This window comes from Heliangelus exortis, chromosome 3 (assembly GCF_036169615.1).
Source record: "Heliangelus exortis chromosome 3, bHelExo1.hap1, whole genome shotgun sequence".
Taxonomy (NCBI): Eukaryota; Metazoa; Chordata; class Aves; order Apodiformes; family Trochilidae; genus Heliangelus; species Heliangelus exortis.
Window position 1 is genome coordinate 66,312,402 of NC_092424.1, and position 17,498 is coordinate 66,329,899.

General features: G+C 39.8%; 1 protein-coding gene across 1 annotated transcript; it reads left to right on the forward strand.

Moving 5' to 3' along the window:
- The first annotated feature begins 263 nt into the window (after positions 1-263).
- GPRC6A (G protein-coupled receptor class C group 6 member A) lies at positions 264-14,405 on the forward strand. The gene is made up of 6 exons (XM_071741092.1): positions 264-601; positions 2,212-2,515; positions 4,929-5,756; positions 8,530-8,742; positions 10,151-10,274; positions 11,647-14,405. The coding sequence occupies exons 1-6, from the start codon at positions 408-410 to the stop codon at positions 12,765-12,767; spliced, it is 2,784 nt and encodes a 927-aa protein (XP_071597193.1). The 5' UTR covers positions 264-407; the 3' UTR covers positions 12,768-14,405.
- The last annotated feature ends 3,093 nt before the right edge of the window (positions 14,406-17,498 follow it).

A 17,498-nucleotide genomic window follows, 5' to 3' on the forward strand; every position in this document is an offset into this window, starting at 1 on the left:
TATTACGTGGCTGCTTCTTGTCACCCTGTACTCAGTTGGAAGGTATTCAAGAAAAGCCCAAATACAAAATATATTTGCCATGTGTTTCAGATAAAGCACAATGAACTCTGAACACAGCGGACCAGAGTTTCTGTCCAACATTTCCTTTTAAACTCGTCTATCTTTTCCCCTCCCTCTGTACTCTCACACCCCTACACCCTCACATTTTATGTGACAGTATTGCTTCAGTACCTTTGGCAAAATAGCCTCCAGTGAAGCAAATACAAGCACCTTATGAGGTGTGACTAACTTTTGAGTGCAGCTTTTTTCTCCTTTGCTGCTGTTTATAGATGACATAGGAGCCCTGGTTGGCTCTGCAGCTTGCTTAATTGACTTTAAAGCTGGTAGTGAGCAAGTGAAATAGAAACATGGCATTCGTTAGCTTTTTGATCCCCTGCTTTGTGATCAGCACTGATATGGTTCTGTCTTGCCAGAATACTCATGACTTAGTGGGTGCCAGTTCTCCAGGGGACATTGTTATTGGAGGCTTGTTTGCAGTGCACAGCGAAATGCTGCATTCAGAAGAACATCCCATCAAGCCAGTAATTCAGAACTGCGCTGGGTGAGTAATACCAAAAATTACATAAATAGCAAGGAAGAGATCACTAACATTGAGCATGTGCTTCTTATAGTAAGACCAACAAAATCTGTTCCTCTTTCAGTTCTTAGTCTCTAAAGAGACCGTCACATAAACTGTGCGTAAATTAATACAGGATGACAAAGTGTGGCAGAGTTACAGCAAAAAGTACTGGGGCTGCCTGAGAAAGGGAATGAGTATTTGATCCTGTTTCATTCTTCATATATAAACAAGTAGGTCTGTGGGGTTGTGTTGAACAATTATTTAATTTCCTTGCAAGCACTAATTTATTGCAATATATCTGAAGTTCTCTGCCTTGCAATTGTTCATCATTTGATATGAAATTGAATCTACAGGATTTGCACAGAAGCAAACTGTTCTGTGGTAGCTAAGCACATTTTACCTTGGTATGTCCCCTACCTCACAGAGCAGATCAGTTGTAATGTGTGATGGTACCTTGCTGACAAGTTTGTAATTATTATAATAATTACTGTAGTTATTATACTTTGTATTATAGTTTTGCCGTTATGTTATAAGATAGATAGACTATATATACAGATACCATGTCATGTATGCCTTTGGCTTCAGACTATGCATCAAAATATTTATTTTGTTGGCTTCACATCCTACTGTATTTGAAACATAAGTTTTTCTGGAAAGGGTGCAAGGGAAGCTGGTGAAGAACTTTTATTCCATGATAATGCTTTCCTAAGCTCAGGAATTCCAAATGCACATTTTGTTTAATTTTAATACAGGTGAAAATCCTCAAATTTTACTTTAATTTTACATGCAACTTAACCCCACACCTGAGTCTAATAATCAGCTGGACATACAGGTATCCATCTGGATTTATATCAAAATGGTGACAAAGTTGATTATTTTGTCAGTCTTCCATTATTTTTTTTTTATGGAGTCATAATTTGGCTGAGGCCCATTTGAAATTTAATTTAATTTGCAAGATCTGTAAATTTTAAAGAAGCTTGCAAGAGTGTAGGATTGGTTATATTTCAGATATTGTGTGCTAGCACCATTCTGATTAAGCATCAGTTGTAGTATCCACTGGAGGTAGGAGGAATAACTGCAATGATTTTATCAACTTTAGAGAGGATTTTAGGAACATTGATGAAACAGATAGAAGACATCAACCCCTGAAATATTTACTTGTATTCTGCAATATGTAGTATTCTCTCTGTTTCATGTTTTTAATGGAAGTAAATAGATATTTTGAAAGTTTATTGGACAGGTGGAGTAAATTCAAAGAACCTGATTTTGACAGTTGCTTCCCGAAAGAAAACTTAGAATTTTTCTTATACCATGAAATTTGGGGTTTAGTACCTGTTTTTTCAGGAAAACATTTTTATCCAGGTACATTTTAAATTTTGTCTTTATTTTGCTTAACCTCCCACTTATGTGAGATAAAAAAATGATTTTTAATCTTTTGTGCACTAAACCTGAAGCAAATCCCCCAAAACAAACTAGCTATCTTTTCTTTTCAGTAATTTTCAGGTTCTAAGGGATATGCTCAAAAAAGACTTTACTTTGGCCTTATTCCCAGCAACTTGTTTCTGAAATAAAATTTCTGTGTTTCTTGACAGCTTCGAAATTCAGTTTTTTCTTCAGACACTCGCGATGATACACGCTATTGAAACGATCAACAATTCAACCCTGTTATCTGGAGTCACTCTGGGCTATGAAATTTATGACACGTGTGCAGAAGTCACAAAAGGCATGGCATCTGCTCTGAGGTTTCTGTCTAAGTACAACTCTTCTGAGGATGTTGTAGAGTTCAAGTGTAACTACACAGATTACATCCCGAGAATTAAGGCAGTCACTGGAGCCACCTACTCTGAGGTGTCGATGGCAGTTTCAAGGCTGCTGGCTTTGCAACTGATCCCACAGGTAGGCTTAAGGGAATTATTTCATTCTGGACACAGGGTCATTTTTTCCATGCTTAGAATAAAGATGTGTCTCTGATCATAGGGTCTGTGAAAACCATGTTTGCTAGAGGGCTGGATTTGGCTCAACAGAAGGACCTCAAGACAGGTGTTATTCAACTCCAAACAGAGGGCTTGATTCACTAGTATAAACAAAGGCATTAAGGGATATTTTATATCCCTTCTTTTCCCCCTGTACGTGACACTGTTAAGGCCACACCTCAAATACTCTGTTCAGGTTTTGCCCCCCCCCCCACCAGAAGAACATTGAGGGACTGAAGTTTGTCCAAAAAGGGCAACAAAGCTGGTGAAGGGTCTAGAGTACAAATCTCATGCAGAGCAGCTGAAGGAACTGGGGTTGTTCAGTCTGGAGAAGAGGAGGCTGAGACCTTATCCCTCTCTGCAGCTACCTGAGGGATTGTATCAAGTTGGGTGTTGGGGTTCCAAGTAACAAGTGGTAGGTCAAGAGGAAATAGCCCCAGGTTTTGCCAGGGGAGGTTTGGATTGGATATTAGGAAAAAATTCTTCACTCAAAAAGGTTGTCAGGCACTGGAATAGGCTGCCCAGGGAGACGGTCAAGTCACCACCTCTGGAGTCATTTAAAGGATGTGTAGATGTGGCACTTAGCAGGAACTTGGCAATATGAGGTTAATGGTTACACTTGATGACTTTAAACGTGTTTTCCAACCAAAATGATTCTATGATTCTACATGCCCAAGGCACATGCCTCTGAGTGCTATTTCAGGATAAAGCTGGGCTCCTGTCAGTCTGGCAGTTTCATTAGGCAGTCCTGCATTGTAATGTACCTCCAGATACACTCCGTGGTTTGCTCCAGTGTACCTTGCATGATACTCAATGACTTTGTTCAGGCAACAAAGCAGCATAAATGCCTAATGGTGAATATGACAATATCCATATCAAGTCAAAAAAATAACAAAATCAAATTTGGCCAGAAATTTGAAAAGTCTTTCCTGCCTGAGATGGATTAGATTTTGGAATCTGCTATGACAGTGCACAGGGAAGTGAGTACTATTGCACTAAAATTCATTTTTACTTCTGTTATTCCTTCAAGCAATTATAGAAAAGAGGTATAGAAAAGAGGGAATATGACTCTCTGAATCTACACTAGTCTTTCCCAAAACATACTTATCTATTTCTGACCTCTTCAGGGCTAGTACAGTCCCCCGCTGGCACTTAGGCCAGTACTTATATTTCTACTTTCACCATGTAAAAGAGTTGGAGTCAAGGTCAGGACCAGAAAGCAAAAAGGAGATCCCCCTTCCACACCATCCTGTCTTGCATGCTGGGTCTTGCTATTTGACATAAACTACTTGACTTCAAAGTAGCATCATCGTAACCAAACATGTGCAAAAGACAAAAAATCTGAACTAGACATAACTTCTAACTGAATCTTCTCTTCTGCAATGGTAGGAAGTAATTATGACCTCCAGCTCCACCACAGGAGCCATAGTAAGTATGAAAACTAAAATGGCACACTTGAACATAGTCAAAAGGCAAGTGATGAAACAAAGCTACATCAGGATGTAGAGATGGAAAAGGTGACTCAGTGGATTTTCTTTAATCAATAACACCTGTAATCTTCTGACATCAATAACATCTGGTATCCCCTCCAGACAGGTGACTCTGCTTCTGGAAAACTTAAGATTTATTTCTTAAGACCTGTCAAGCAATGTATGAAATGTAAATATAGGAAAAAACCTCCAACAAACAAATAGAAAATTATTACAAATAAAGAGATTTAAATAGCAATGTTTCATTTACTTTTTTTCTAGCTGCATGCACAAGGAAAAGGTAATAAATCTATTCTGGGAAAGGGTAATGACATTCTGAAGTACCAATTGCTGTTTATATTTCTGGGAAGGTCCTATAACAGAGGACATTAATTAAATCTTGGAGAGAAAATATATATGTGGGTGAACAACACTAACATACACAGTCTTAGAAAAATACTGCAAAATGTAAGGGTACCAGCAGTTTGAATAATAACTCAAAAATACTTAATGCTTCCAATATTTTAAATGTTGTTTTAGCATGTTGACTGTATCTGCACAGAGTAAACCAGAATTCTTATACCAGCATAATTTCCATAACCGTTTTAAAAGGTTTTATTTTCTGCCTTCACTGAAATAATTATGTGCATGGGGATGAAAGTAGTGGAAGTAGTGCTGGGCATGAGTCTGCATTTGAATAGCAGAATAAGGGACCCTGCCCTATTTGGCTCCACCTTATTGATATTCAGTCAGAGCAGGAGGGACCCCTGGGTCAGGCTGGAGAAAAAAGCAATTGTAGCAGTTTTGGATCTCTTGGCACCCTTTGCAGGAGGTCTCTTCCATAACTGAATTGTTCGCTCTCCCTAGGTGAGTCCTGTGTCATCAGCTGAAATCCTCAGTGACAAAATCCGGTTTCCTTCTTTCTTCAGGACAATCCCCAGTGATTTCCATCAGACAAGAGCAATGATCCGTTTGATCTGTGAGTCTGGGTGGAACTGGATTGGAGTAATAGCCACTGATGATGACAATGGACGCTTTGCTCTGGAGAGCTTTGGGGTTCAGGCCATGGCAAACAATGTTTGCATTGCTTTTAAAGAAATGTTGCCTGCCTATCTCTCTGACAACACCTTTCACACCAAAGTTGATTATGCCATTGAGAAGATTGTCAAGGAAACCAGAGTAAATGTTATCGTTGTCTTTATGAGACAGTTCCATGTCCTCAAACTATTTAAGAAGGCAATTGAGAAGAATGTAAATAAAATCTGGATTGCGAGTGATAATTGGTCGACTGCAGTCAAAATCAGTACAATTCCCAATATCAGACAACTGGGGACCATTGTGGGATTTGGATTTAAAAGTGGAGACATCTCCACATTCCAAGATTTTCTGAGAAACCTTCGCGAAAAGCCCACTGACAACAACAAATTTTTACATGAATATATCATGCTTTTGTCGCTCTGTGCTCATCTGGATTACCACGATTTTCAAACATGCATTTCAAACCAGTCCCAGGATGATTTATTGCAAAATGTTGAAAATAAAGACCAGATCTGGAGGGATGATTTTTTGAACACTAACATTGAACCGGGATTTATCCACAGTACTATACTTGCAGTATATGCCATTGCTCACGCCATTAAAGGGCAATGCAAGGACAGAAACTGCAAGGATCCCTCCTCCTTCACTCCTTGGGAGGTATGATGTTAATTCTTTCAGGTCTAATTCTCTGCAGAACTTTCATTTTTGCTCCCATCTTTCTGGATTTACTAGTTTGGTCCTTTTGCTAAATCACTTTTTACTCCTGTTCCTGCATTTCATCACCAATTGAAATCACAGCCAAATGTGCTAGAGAAGCAGTATTTAACTGCTGTAGTGCTGAGAATGAGAAACCCAGTTTTACCTCCCTCTTTAGGATCATGTGGACACAGAAGCTCCTGGCTGTAAGCCACATGACACTGCTGTAGGTAGAGAACAAATACTGGATCTCAGATACAGATAGCTACCTGACCATGAATAACTGCATGCCCACTGTTTCCTCCTTCATGGATGCAATGGAAACAGCTGTAAACACATCCACAGGTGCAGAAGGGATCTGGTAGGCTAACTGGTGGGCTTCATTAGGTACCCTAGCACTTCCCCCATCACCTTCAAAAAGCATATAGAGTAGGCACCAATGTGGATGAAGGCTCCAGTCCGTAGGTGCCTTGCTGGAACATCTCACTAGCTACTCACGTGTGATGGAATAAGATGTATTATGTAGTACGTAAAATAATAATCTACAGTTGGCCTACCAGCTATACAGCTACCATTGGTTGGTCCAGTTACTGCAAACCACTGTAACACAGAGCAATGAGTGCTCTTGAGATACAGGGATCTTGTGGGGTAGGAGCATCCACCAAAGGGTTTCAATTTTTCTTTCTCACCATTGTCTCTGTTTTGTCTGAATTCAGGTATTTTCCTCTGCAATGTATCTTTACTTGAGAAAGAAAATGCAACAGACTATTCTCCAGTCTGATCTTGATTTACACTGAAGTGACTGGTAGGAAAATTAGGCACAGTCTAAGATGAGTGAGGTACTTGTTATCAAATTCTAGTGGGTGGGAAAAGAAGAGGAAAAATCAGACAAGTAAACCTGACCTGACCTTTTACCTGAGAACCTGCTTAGGAGTATTCACTTTTACACACTTTTACTGAAAGGATTAAACAAAAGTTCATTTAAAAGTCAAACAACCACTGAAAAGCACTTCGGCTTGCTCTGACCTCTTGTCCTAGGTCAGGGCAGGTCAAACCAAGATAGGGGATTTGAAAAAAATAAAGCCAGTTATGTTCATATTCTTACATGAATTTGTAAATACAAATGTGACAAATTCAGGACTGCTCTGCAGATGATGAGACTTTATGGAGCTGCATGTACATCATCATTGCATTAAATCCCAGACAACCCAAATTAAAAATCCTATTGAGAGGCTAACCACTCATGAAGACAATGGAAAGAGTTATTTCCCTTGCGATGTTTGCTTAATACAGTTCCTTTATACTAAATTTAGACCCTCTAAAAATGGATATATATGCAAAGCTTAGGATGCAAATAATTCAAAAATCTTCACATACAGAGAAATGACAGTCACTGGTGTTACAGACTTTGCAAAGGTAGCCATCAGTTACATCAAAATGTTGTTAATTATTAGATACTTCTGTCTGAAGCCCAAGATATAGTCACAAAGCTCTGATGTTCCCATATTGTTAGAGACATTTGAGAAGTGGAGAAGGAAGATTAAATTACTAACCTGATTACATACAATTAAAAAATTCCAGTTCTACACAGCATACAACTCAAATGCAATCTTAGAAGCACACTTAGGTTCTTCATAAATCAGTAGAGATACAGTTAGACTACATGAACTCTAAAAAAATGTATTTTATACATGAAAAAATAATGTCATATAAACCAGATCCATTGCATGCATGTCTTTGACAAAGCCTATTGATGTACTTGTTAGTATGTTCACCAAATGCTACAGATGTCACAAATATACTCCATGTAGGAGTGAGCTTTTCAAAGAGCAGGTAATTTCAGCCTTTCACCAAAATCTCTGGGTTTTTTATTGTTAGTACCTGTTGCCAAAATCCCTGTCCTGCAAAGGGATAAAGCTAATGATAGCCCTTCCCATGAACTGGGAGAGGGTTACATGTGCTTTAAACTATCCTTTTCTAGATTCACAAGGAGCTTTTATATTTGGCTGTTTGTGATGAAGGAGAGAGAAATTTCTTCCTGTTAAACAGAATGAGATGCAATATGAAGCTGGGCTGTCGCCTTATCAAAGTGTGGCTGTTCTGATATTTCTTACAATCTATCAAATAAGGCCTTGCTGTTTATTGCCATTGTGCCATTGATCACTTCATCTGAGCAAACTGGCAAGTATTGTTCATTTAGCAGTTCTGAGTCTTGCTTTGCAATACACAATATCAGGCAGAGTCTCAGCTGCCAATAATGTTAGGTATTTCCAGACATGTTGGAGGAGGTTACCCTGAAAGAAAATGTTGCCCACTGGTGACACTAAGGTAGTGACAGGAGCAAATGTTGTTCTTGTAGTTGTTCTTTACAAGAAGGGGAGTTCCAAAAGGACATTAGTTCTTGCAAGCAAAAATCCTTTCTTGTCTTTTATGGCACCAAAATTTCCAAGGCTGGAAAAAATACTAACGTGTTTGTACACATTGCATAGAGTTAAGAAATAATGATTTTTTTTTTATTAACAGATTTTTAAGGTCAAAAGGGTTTTCTGAATATAGAATTCTGTTGGATATCAAATTAAACCATTATAAAAAAGACTTATTATTAAGATTTCTTTTACCATTAAACAGTAAAATTTCTTATTAACTTAATGTTACCATACAGATGTTAAACTATTGAGTTTATTGCACTGACATTATATAGCTGTATGTTACTGTTCCCTATATTTATGTTCAGCTCCTTGAAGAACTTAAAAAAGTTTCATTTGTGGATGGTGGCAAAGAAATCAAGTTTGATGCCAATGGAGATATGAGAACCAGTTACGATGTACTTCTTTGGAAAGAAATTGATGGCCACATGGAAATCACCACTATGGCAGAATATGACCCAGAGAAAGGTGGCTTTATCTTTGAGGATGATGAGAAAAGAAGAGAATTTCTGGGTTTAAAGGTAACTTTTAATTTGTTGACATAACGTGGAATATGTTTCTTATCTTTTCTCCCCCTCTCAGTATTTGCAACCACAGTGTGTGTCAGCTACAAATCTTCTGTGATTTCACGTTCTTCTTTTAGAGCAAAGAATCCTCTCTGGGTTTATTCAATGACTTTCATACACCCTGGGAAGCATGGTAGCCTGCAAACAGGCCCAGTGATTTGAAATTGAGTTATTTCCTTAGAATGCTCCTAGAAAATTTCCTAAGATGATCAAATCAGAAGTTATGTCTGTCTTAAGGATGCTAATTCAGAATCATGAAAAGGTTCTTTAAAATAAAAAATGACTGTGTATGAAAGCCCCCTCTCAAGTACCATTACCACTTATTTTTTCATAGGAATGCTCATACCTGTTGACTTTACTGATTTTAAAAGAAAAAAAAAAAAAGAAAGAAAGAGAAAAGTTCTGTTGATTATTTGCTCCTGTTAGAGCTGGAGTCAGCCCAGCTAAAGCAGTCTGCGATAGGTGACACCACCTGGAGCCCTGGCACTGGCATAGACTGGACTAGAGGGCAGCCATGACTAGTTCCAGATGGATATTTGTTGTCTGTGCATGGGTGAAGGTCTTGGTTTATTGTGCACTTCTGTGCTTCCAAGCATTTATCAGTAATGGGATGGGGCAAGGCTGCTTACTAGATGGCTTGAATTGGAGTCACAGTGAGTGGACTCAGCTGACAGAAAAGGCTGAAGAAAGAAGAAACGTCAAACCTTGTCCCTCTTTGTGGCACAGACGAGGATGGCAAGGAAATTTCTCCATCTCCTTGTGAGTGCCATCTTGGATACAGAAGAAATAGCAGCATCCCTCAGAACTGCCTCTCCTTTTACAAAACAAAACCATCTTTGCGAGGAAGGCCTGAACCCAGAGGTTGAGAGAAGGCCCTGACCAGGTATCCCAGTATGGTGCTTTATGACTTAGAGTTGAGCTGCCAAGGGTTAGGAACATTGGAGCTGCAGTGCAGGGCACCTGCTTGGTCTTCTCCCCCAACCCAAAGTGTCTCCCATTCACTCAGAGCAGCTGAGCAGGGTTTCAGGGTCTCACTTGTGAAGAAGGCCACTCAAATCCCCCACCAGATGCTTCTGGGCTTTCTTTGGAGCTAATCCTCAGCCATCTAAATTTCAGATTGAAAGCTGGGTTACGCACTTTGATCTGGATTCTAAAGGTTACAGATTATTCCACTGATTGGCACTCAAGGCCCAGAATAAAATTATCCCATAGATAATGCCCCATCCTGTCGCTTGTTGACTGTGTGGAGAAAATACAAGTAACATGGAGACTGCAATACCTGTTTTCAGCATCATCTTATCATGTTTCTTAGTAATTAGTTATGCCTGAGCTGATTTTTTTTTCTGTTCTCTCCACACTACAGAAGGTTCAGTCAACATGCTCCCAGCCCTGCAGGCCAGGACAGATGAAAAAGGTTACAGAAAGTCCACATACATGCTGCTATGAGTGTGTTTACTGCCCAGAAAACCATTACAGCAATAAAACAGGTAAGGAATTGTGATCCAAATAAAGGTTTACTTACACATCAATACAATTGCTTTGTTTGGGTATATTGTGCCTTGGCAACCTTGGGTATAACTTTGGAATGGAATTAAAATATTTGTTTAGGCTCAGTTTCTCCAATATGAGTGTTTAGCCCATAAAACTTAGTTTAAATGCTTTTTAGAAGACCAAACATAAAGCAATTTGATTTTCCAGTTCACTAGCCTTATCTTTTGTTAGGATGGAAAGTTTGGGTGACTCATCTGTGAGACAGAGTCTTGTGAAAATAGAGTTTTGCTTCCCAATCTTTATGGAGTATGCTCAGTCCAATAAGGAAGAAATTTTTCATTATGAGGATGGCAAGACACTGATACAGGTTGCCCAGGGACTTTGTGGCTGCCCCCTCCCTGGAAGTGTTTAAGGCCAGGTTGGATGGGGATTGGAGCAAACTGGTCTAAGGGGAGGTGTCCCTACCCATGACAGGGGAGTTGGAACCAAATGATCTTTAAAGTCCCTTAGGACCCAAATCATTCTATGACCTGATGAAGGTCAAGGGTTATATATTTTACTTACCAGTATAGCTCTTGTCTTACCAGGCAGTAATTGATATAACTGTGAAGTTACATCAAACTGTGCAATATATTTTCTATTATCAAATCTGATACGTATTTTACCACCGGTTCATCTATAGGTTTAATCAAAAATTTTTAAAAGAGAAATCGAGGAGATGGAATTAAGAACTTTGCAGTATAAGGTACTTTTGATATCCAGAGAGCAGAAGGAAATTAAATTTTCGCTTTTTAATTAAAATAATTGTGAAGGTTCTCTGTATCAGGAGATAAGAATTTTAAAGAAAAAATAACTTTTCAAAGCATTATCTAACTCAATATTTATTCTTGCTGTTGTGTTTCAAAAGCTGTCTGGGCTTCTTCTTGTCAAAAAAGGTAAACAAAAGCAACATCGTTCCAGTTTCTGTAAGATAATCACTTTACTCTCGAGTCGTTGTTCAGGTTCCAGTTAAAGTCTGCCTGTCCAGAGCTCTGGCCAGGTCACGTATCACCAGTCAGCAGTGACCAAAGCGATTTTAGGAGCCTCCCCATTCCCCCTGTCCCCTCCCTGCCCCTGTCTGCAGGCATCCCTACTCCCAGCTGGCGGTCGCTCCTCCTCCGCTCCTTCTCCCGAAGCCTCCGCTGCCACCGCAGCCCCGCAGCTCCTCCACCTGGACGGCGGGAGCGACAGTGAGAAGGAATCAGCCCCCATTTTCCCCCTCAGCATCGCTTCCCGCATTCCTCTTGTATCTCAAGCCTCGCTAATCGACTTCGCGGTTTATTTACTTCGGGTTTTCGACGTTATCTTCCCTCTTTCTTCTGCTTTCAGATATGGATTACTGCTACCAATGTAACAACAAAACCTACTGGGCGCCGGTCAACAGCTCCACATGCTACAGAAAGACAATCCTCTTCCTCGCCTGGACTGACTGGTTTGCTATTTTCCTCCTCCTCCTCTCGGCTTTCGGGGTGATGTTGGTGTTGTCAATTAGTGTGATATTTACTAAAAACCTGAACACGCCGGTTGTGAAGGCATCTGGAGGTCTGATTGTCTGCTACATTATTCTCTTCAGTCACTTCTTAATTTTTCTAAGCACTGTTTTCTTCATAGATGAACCCACAGAATTCAAATGTAAAACCAGGCAAGCCCTCTTTGGCATAAGTTTCGCGCTCTGCGTTTCATGTATTTTAATAAAGTCACTAAAAATTTTACTAGCCTTCAGCTTTGACCCCAAGCTACAGAATTTCTTGAAATGTGTCTATAAACCTGTTCCCATTGTGGTCACCTGCACTGGAATTCAAGTTATCATTTGCACCTTCTGGCTAATATTTAGGACACCTTTTGTAAAGCAAAATTTCTCAATCCCAAGAGCAATACTTCTGGAATGCAATGAGGGCTCTATTGTGGCTTTTGGAATTATGCTGGGCTACGTCACTACCCTAGCCTTTATTTGCTTCATATTTGCCTTTAAAGGTAGGAAGTTACCAGAGAACTACAATGAAGCTAAATTCATCACCTTTGGCATGTTAATTTACTTTATAGCTTGGATTGTATTTATCCCTGTCTATGCAACTACATTCGGCAAATATTTGCCAGCAGTGGAAATCATCGTTGTTTTAATATCCAATTATGGAATCCTCAGCTGCACATTTCTTCCAAAGTGCTACGTCATCATTTACAAGCAAGAAACAAACACAAAATCTGCCTTTCTCAAAATGATTTACACATATTCCTCCAAAAGTGCAGGCAGTGTTGCTGTTAGTCAGATTTCTTTGGATTCAAAGTCTTCCAGCTTCCAAGCTACTGTCTCAGACTCCTGTAATTCTGAAAAAAACCCCATGAATGGGAACTGCAATTCCCAAGTGACTGGGCAGAGACTAATAAGAGAGAAACCTCTTCCTAAAAATGCTGCAAGGACTACGGCCAGGAAAAGACTCTCCAGCATATGACTGGCAACATTAAAGTACTAGAAGAAAAGCCATCTTTGGGAGCCACTTCTCTTTCAGGTTTCTTTTCTATTGGCATCCTGAAGGAACCCAGGCTGTATGAAATATCTTCTCTGGTACTCAAGCAATTCTCCAGATTTGCAAGGTTTTCCTGGCTCACAGAGTCCAGCCCCTGCTCCTGGGCACCATGAGGTGCAGACTCCTTCAGCATCTCCCTTCTTTCCTCAGCCTGCTCACAGAGACCCACAGGAACCTCTTCTGCAATCTCACTTCCCCGAGTGAGGCACAAGCATCAGAAAATTATTATTTCTAGCAGATGCAACATTTAGGTAGGAACATATGGGTCTTTTGCATCTTTGATGCCCAGTTGTTTAAGATACAATTCTTCTCATCTGACTCTGTTTTATAGATCAAACAGAACCCTCTTGTAGCTTTTGTTTGCTAAGATAGAATCCTTTAGACTCCACTGTTAAGATAGGCTTTCCTTTCTCCTGACAATCCAAAAGTATCCCTTTTCACCTCGTATCAGTAAGTCCTTTTTTTTTCTCCTCAAAATAGCACACCTCACTCCAGACAAGTGTTGCAGTATCTTTTAAAGTTCCTTGTATTTAACAGGATTATAATGAACTAACGACAGATCTATATAAAAACTAAAGAATTTCTCTGGAGCTCTGTAGTTACACATATGATTATCTACCTTTTTTCCTCATACTCAGAGGCAATATGCTGATTCATTTCATGCACATCCTCTGATGTGTATGGCAAGAGGAGTCACACCTTTGTCCCCAGGTGTCCTCTTAGTTGAGGACGTAACGTCAATGTGTAACATCAAACCTTATAACCACTAATTGATTCCTCTTGTTAACATAAATAATGTGATGACCAGGATCAGCAGGAATCCACCCCGGGAATTTTTGGGGGATTTTGATGTGTATTTTAAAAATCTGATTTTCAACAAGAAAATTAAAACACACCATTCTGATACATAGAAATAGCACAAGAATTAACTGATATGAGCTGCACTGAGTGAGTGTCTGCTCTGTAGTTCTGTGGCTGTACAAGAGGCAAAAGGCACATCCAGAGAAAGAGGAATTTTTCTGTTGGGACAATGGTATCACAGAGCATTTTCAAACCCTAGAGAGCAGAGCTGTGTTGTCATTCCAGGACTGTGAAGAAAACCTTTCTGCATTCCTAAACTCATGGCCTAGACCACAAAAATTTTGCTATTTTAATTTCTGTGCTATGTAGCTGTAAAATAATGCTAATTCCTTGTGTTTAGTTGTATGCTTCTGTTTAAATCCAGAATAACTGGATGGTGTGGCAGGCCAAAATAAAATCTAGGAAATTGGACATTACACAGATGTATTGTATTGTTGTTATGCACGATAGATCTTTTTTTACCTATTATTTCTATTTATATGTTATAACCCATAGCCTTATGATTTTTTTTACTTAATATTTTGTAAAAAAACTCTATAAATCTCATTTCAATAGTGGACACAGGCAATGAAATTACTGCAACATGTAGTCTGTATATGCAATACATACCTGTGAAGACATTTTTAAAGTAATTTGAATGGCAAGGGTGCAATTTACATACATTTTTGAGAATTAGGGGCGTTCTATAGCTGGTTGGAAGAATGAAATTAATTCACACATCAGTTGTTGCAAATACTGTTCTGAATAAAAAATTATGTACAATAAGGTTAAAATTCCTGCAATTTGGCTGCCATTGCAGCAAAGTCTTTCCTCAAAGGAGAGAAGAAAAGGTTGCATTGCATATCATCTGTCAGGACTAAACTGGTTAGAAACGTTAATTTTGCGTGAACATTGTGTCTGTATTTATTGTTTTCAAAAACATTGTTTTCAAAAACACTGAGCTTGCCATGTCTTGGAGACATAATGGAAGGAGATTATTAAAGCCATATTGTTATTTAAAATCGATTTTGCTTGCTTACTTTCCTTGCATTTTCCTGTGAACTTTGTTTTGACTTTAAGCAGCAGCAATACACACCCCTGTGCAGTATTGCCACCCAGTAGATCTCAGTCTGCTTCTTTCTAACATCCTTTAGATTGAAAGCTAAGTACGGTAGAGCATTCTGTTCTACAGGACAATGAAGAAAGTTTCTTGAGGAGCAGAGACTTAAGACAGCAATATGAGGATCTCTACAGAGTCCTCTTTAGGGAAAGACATCATATATGGCAGAATTTCACAGGAGTCCTTCATGCTATGTTGGCCTCTCCAGCTACTCATGTGTCCCGCACAGAGCACATTCAACAGTGGAACTGAAAGATGTAACAGAGTTCCTAGCTAGATTTGGCAGAGAAAAGAGACACTGTACCAAGCTGCATTACATAGATCTTTAAATGCCTTGTCTGTAATAACCAAGTGATCATACATCAGTAGAACATATGGCAACTGTGCTACCCAGAAGAGGGGTTAAAAAAAGCCGAAAACAGGGGTTCACGATGCCTAAGGGTGCATTTGCATACATCCCCCTACCAAGAACAGTAAACATTCCTGCAATATAAATATTCCAGGTACAGACATTAAATGATATTGAAACAGGTGTATACCTCCAGAGAACAGAACAGAAACCACCTTCCCAAATCAGAGTGATTTCTATTCTTGTTAGGAATGGCTGCAGAGCTGTGGCCCATAGGTCAGGCTGTGCAGGGGCGACGGGCTGGTTGTTCTTTCTGGCTCAAAGTACCCTTTGCTTGCTTACTGTGGAAAGATCCTGACACCACTTCTCAAAAGGCCAGCTTGCAAGCTTTTCATCTACAAGAGCAATAAAGAGAACACATGGTCCCCAAATACAGTTCTGTCCACAGTGGAGTCAAATGTGAAAATGCTGTTTGTTGAAGTTGGTGTGAGGCTGCTCTGGAAGTAACTGCTATTTAGCCTTTTGGTGTTTTATGTCATTAATTGTTAATAATGCTAATTAATGCATTCTGAAGCCACTATCACACAGCATATGGTATCTTTAGAGAGAATGAAGACTACAAAGGCTATGAAGTTTTTCAAGCCCTCTCCTCCAGGGCGCAATTCCCTTAATACTTCAGTAGCTCTAGCTGGGCAGATGCTTTTCAGCTGCTCATAATCTGCAGAGTGGTTCTTCAGCAAGTGCTGGGAACCATTTTTTGTGAGTTCCAGGCTTCCTCCCAGCATCTCTGTACAGCTGTTGGAAGTATGACTCTAAATGTGTGGGTCACCAGCACAACTAGTAATTAATAGCAGTATTCAAGATGCTGCTCATGATGCATGATGCTGAGCATCCCAGCTGTGCTGACCCTTCCTGCCCTTCCCAGCTGTGTCTCCAGGGACAAGGAACGCAGCTTGACACTGCACCACTCTGTTTGAGCAGGAAGAATACAAAGGCAAAGGAGATACGGGCAGACTTGTAACCCCAGTATTACCCTTTAGGTCATTTCTATTAATGTGTCTTTATCTTCCCAGCAATGTTCTGAAATAGGGTAGTTGCTCAGGGTGGATGTATGAGTATGTGCAAAGGGGTGGATATTCTTCCTTTTTATTATTTAAGGACACGAGAAACCCAGTGTGGAACTCTGACTCTGGGGGCTGGATTCTTCTGTTAAGAAAAGTGTTGGTTTTGCGAACAGAATTTTTGCTCTGAAATAGATTGTGGGAAAAAATATAATTTTTTAAGTTGGTATGAGTTAAAAGGATTGGAATGGCCTTGATACTTTACCAGTCATGCCATTTTGTTGCTTTAATGGTTTTGGAATGGAAATTGTACATGTGTGAACAAGAAAACATCTTACTGAATAGAAAAAATTTTAAAAATAACTTTCCAGAATAATATGCTGCTCAGACAGCATTTTAAACAACTTTTGATATCAAGGATGCTAGAACTCATTATGGTGACAAATTTCTAATTTCTTCTACTCAACAATTTGCTTTCAGAAAGAGCTTCTTAACTTCTGGCTCTGCTCCTGGAAATAAATAACTGGAGATTCTGTCTACAAACAGTTCCAGACTCTTCGTTTGTGCTGTTACACTGAACACAGAACTTTAGCTGCTGTCAGGCAGTGATCAGTCCCTGGGTAATGGGGCTTCCTCAGTTCATCCCCAGGTGTTCTGGTGTTGGTTGATGGATGCAAAATCTTCCACAATCTGGTGCATCAGACCCACTTCTGTTGTGACACTGGATTACACTGGCACTGGTATCATGCTGGTATGGGCTGTTGCTTACTAAATATGCATTCTTTGCTGACTCTTCTGATTATTTTGTTTAAGGACATGTTTGTACTTGATTATATATATATATATATGTATACATGTATATATATATATATATATATATATATATTTTTTTTTTTTTAAAGTAAAAATTTATTTTGTCCAGGACGTGAAAGGAAAAAACAAAACTTTCCAGCTGAGCTAAACAGAAAATTAAAACATTTGAGCCTCCTGGAAACGGCAAAATGACCAAAACACCGATGCCGGCAGGGTCTGTTTGTGCCCATCTTGCGCTGACTCGTGACGCTGAACCCCTGCTAATGCTTCTTTAACCGAGTTTTGACTTTCACGTTGAAATTTCTAGGCTAGAGACGTCACACATCAGTGCTGTAGGTGAGCAGAACAACTCCTCAGGATGATCGGTCCCCCTTTGCAGGCTGCCGCCCCGCCCCGTCTTCCCTCCGGGCGCGGCTGAAATGGGTCGGCGGGGCGGGGCGGGGGCGGTGCCGGTGCCGGTGCCTGCCCGGGAC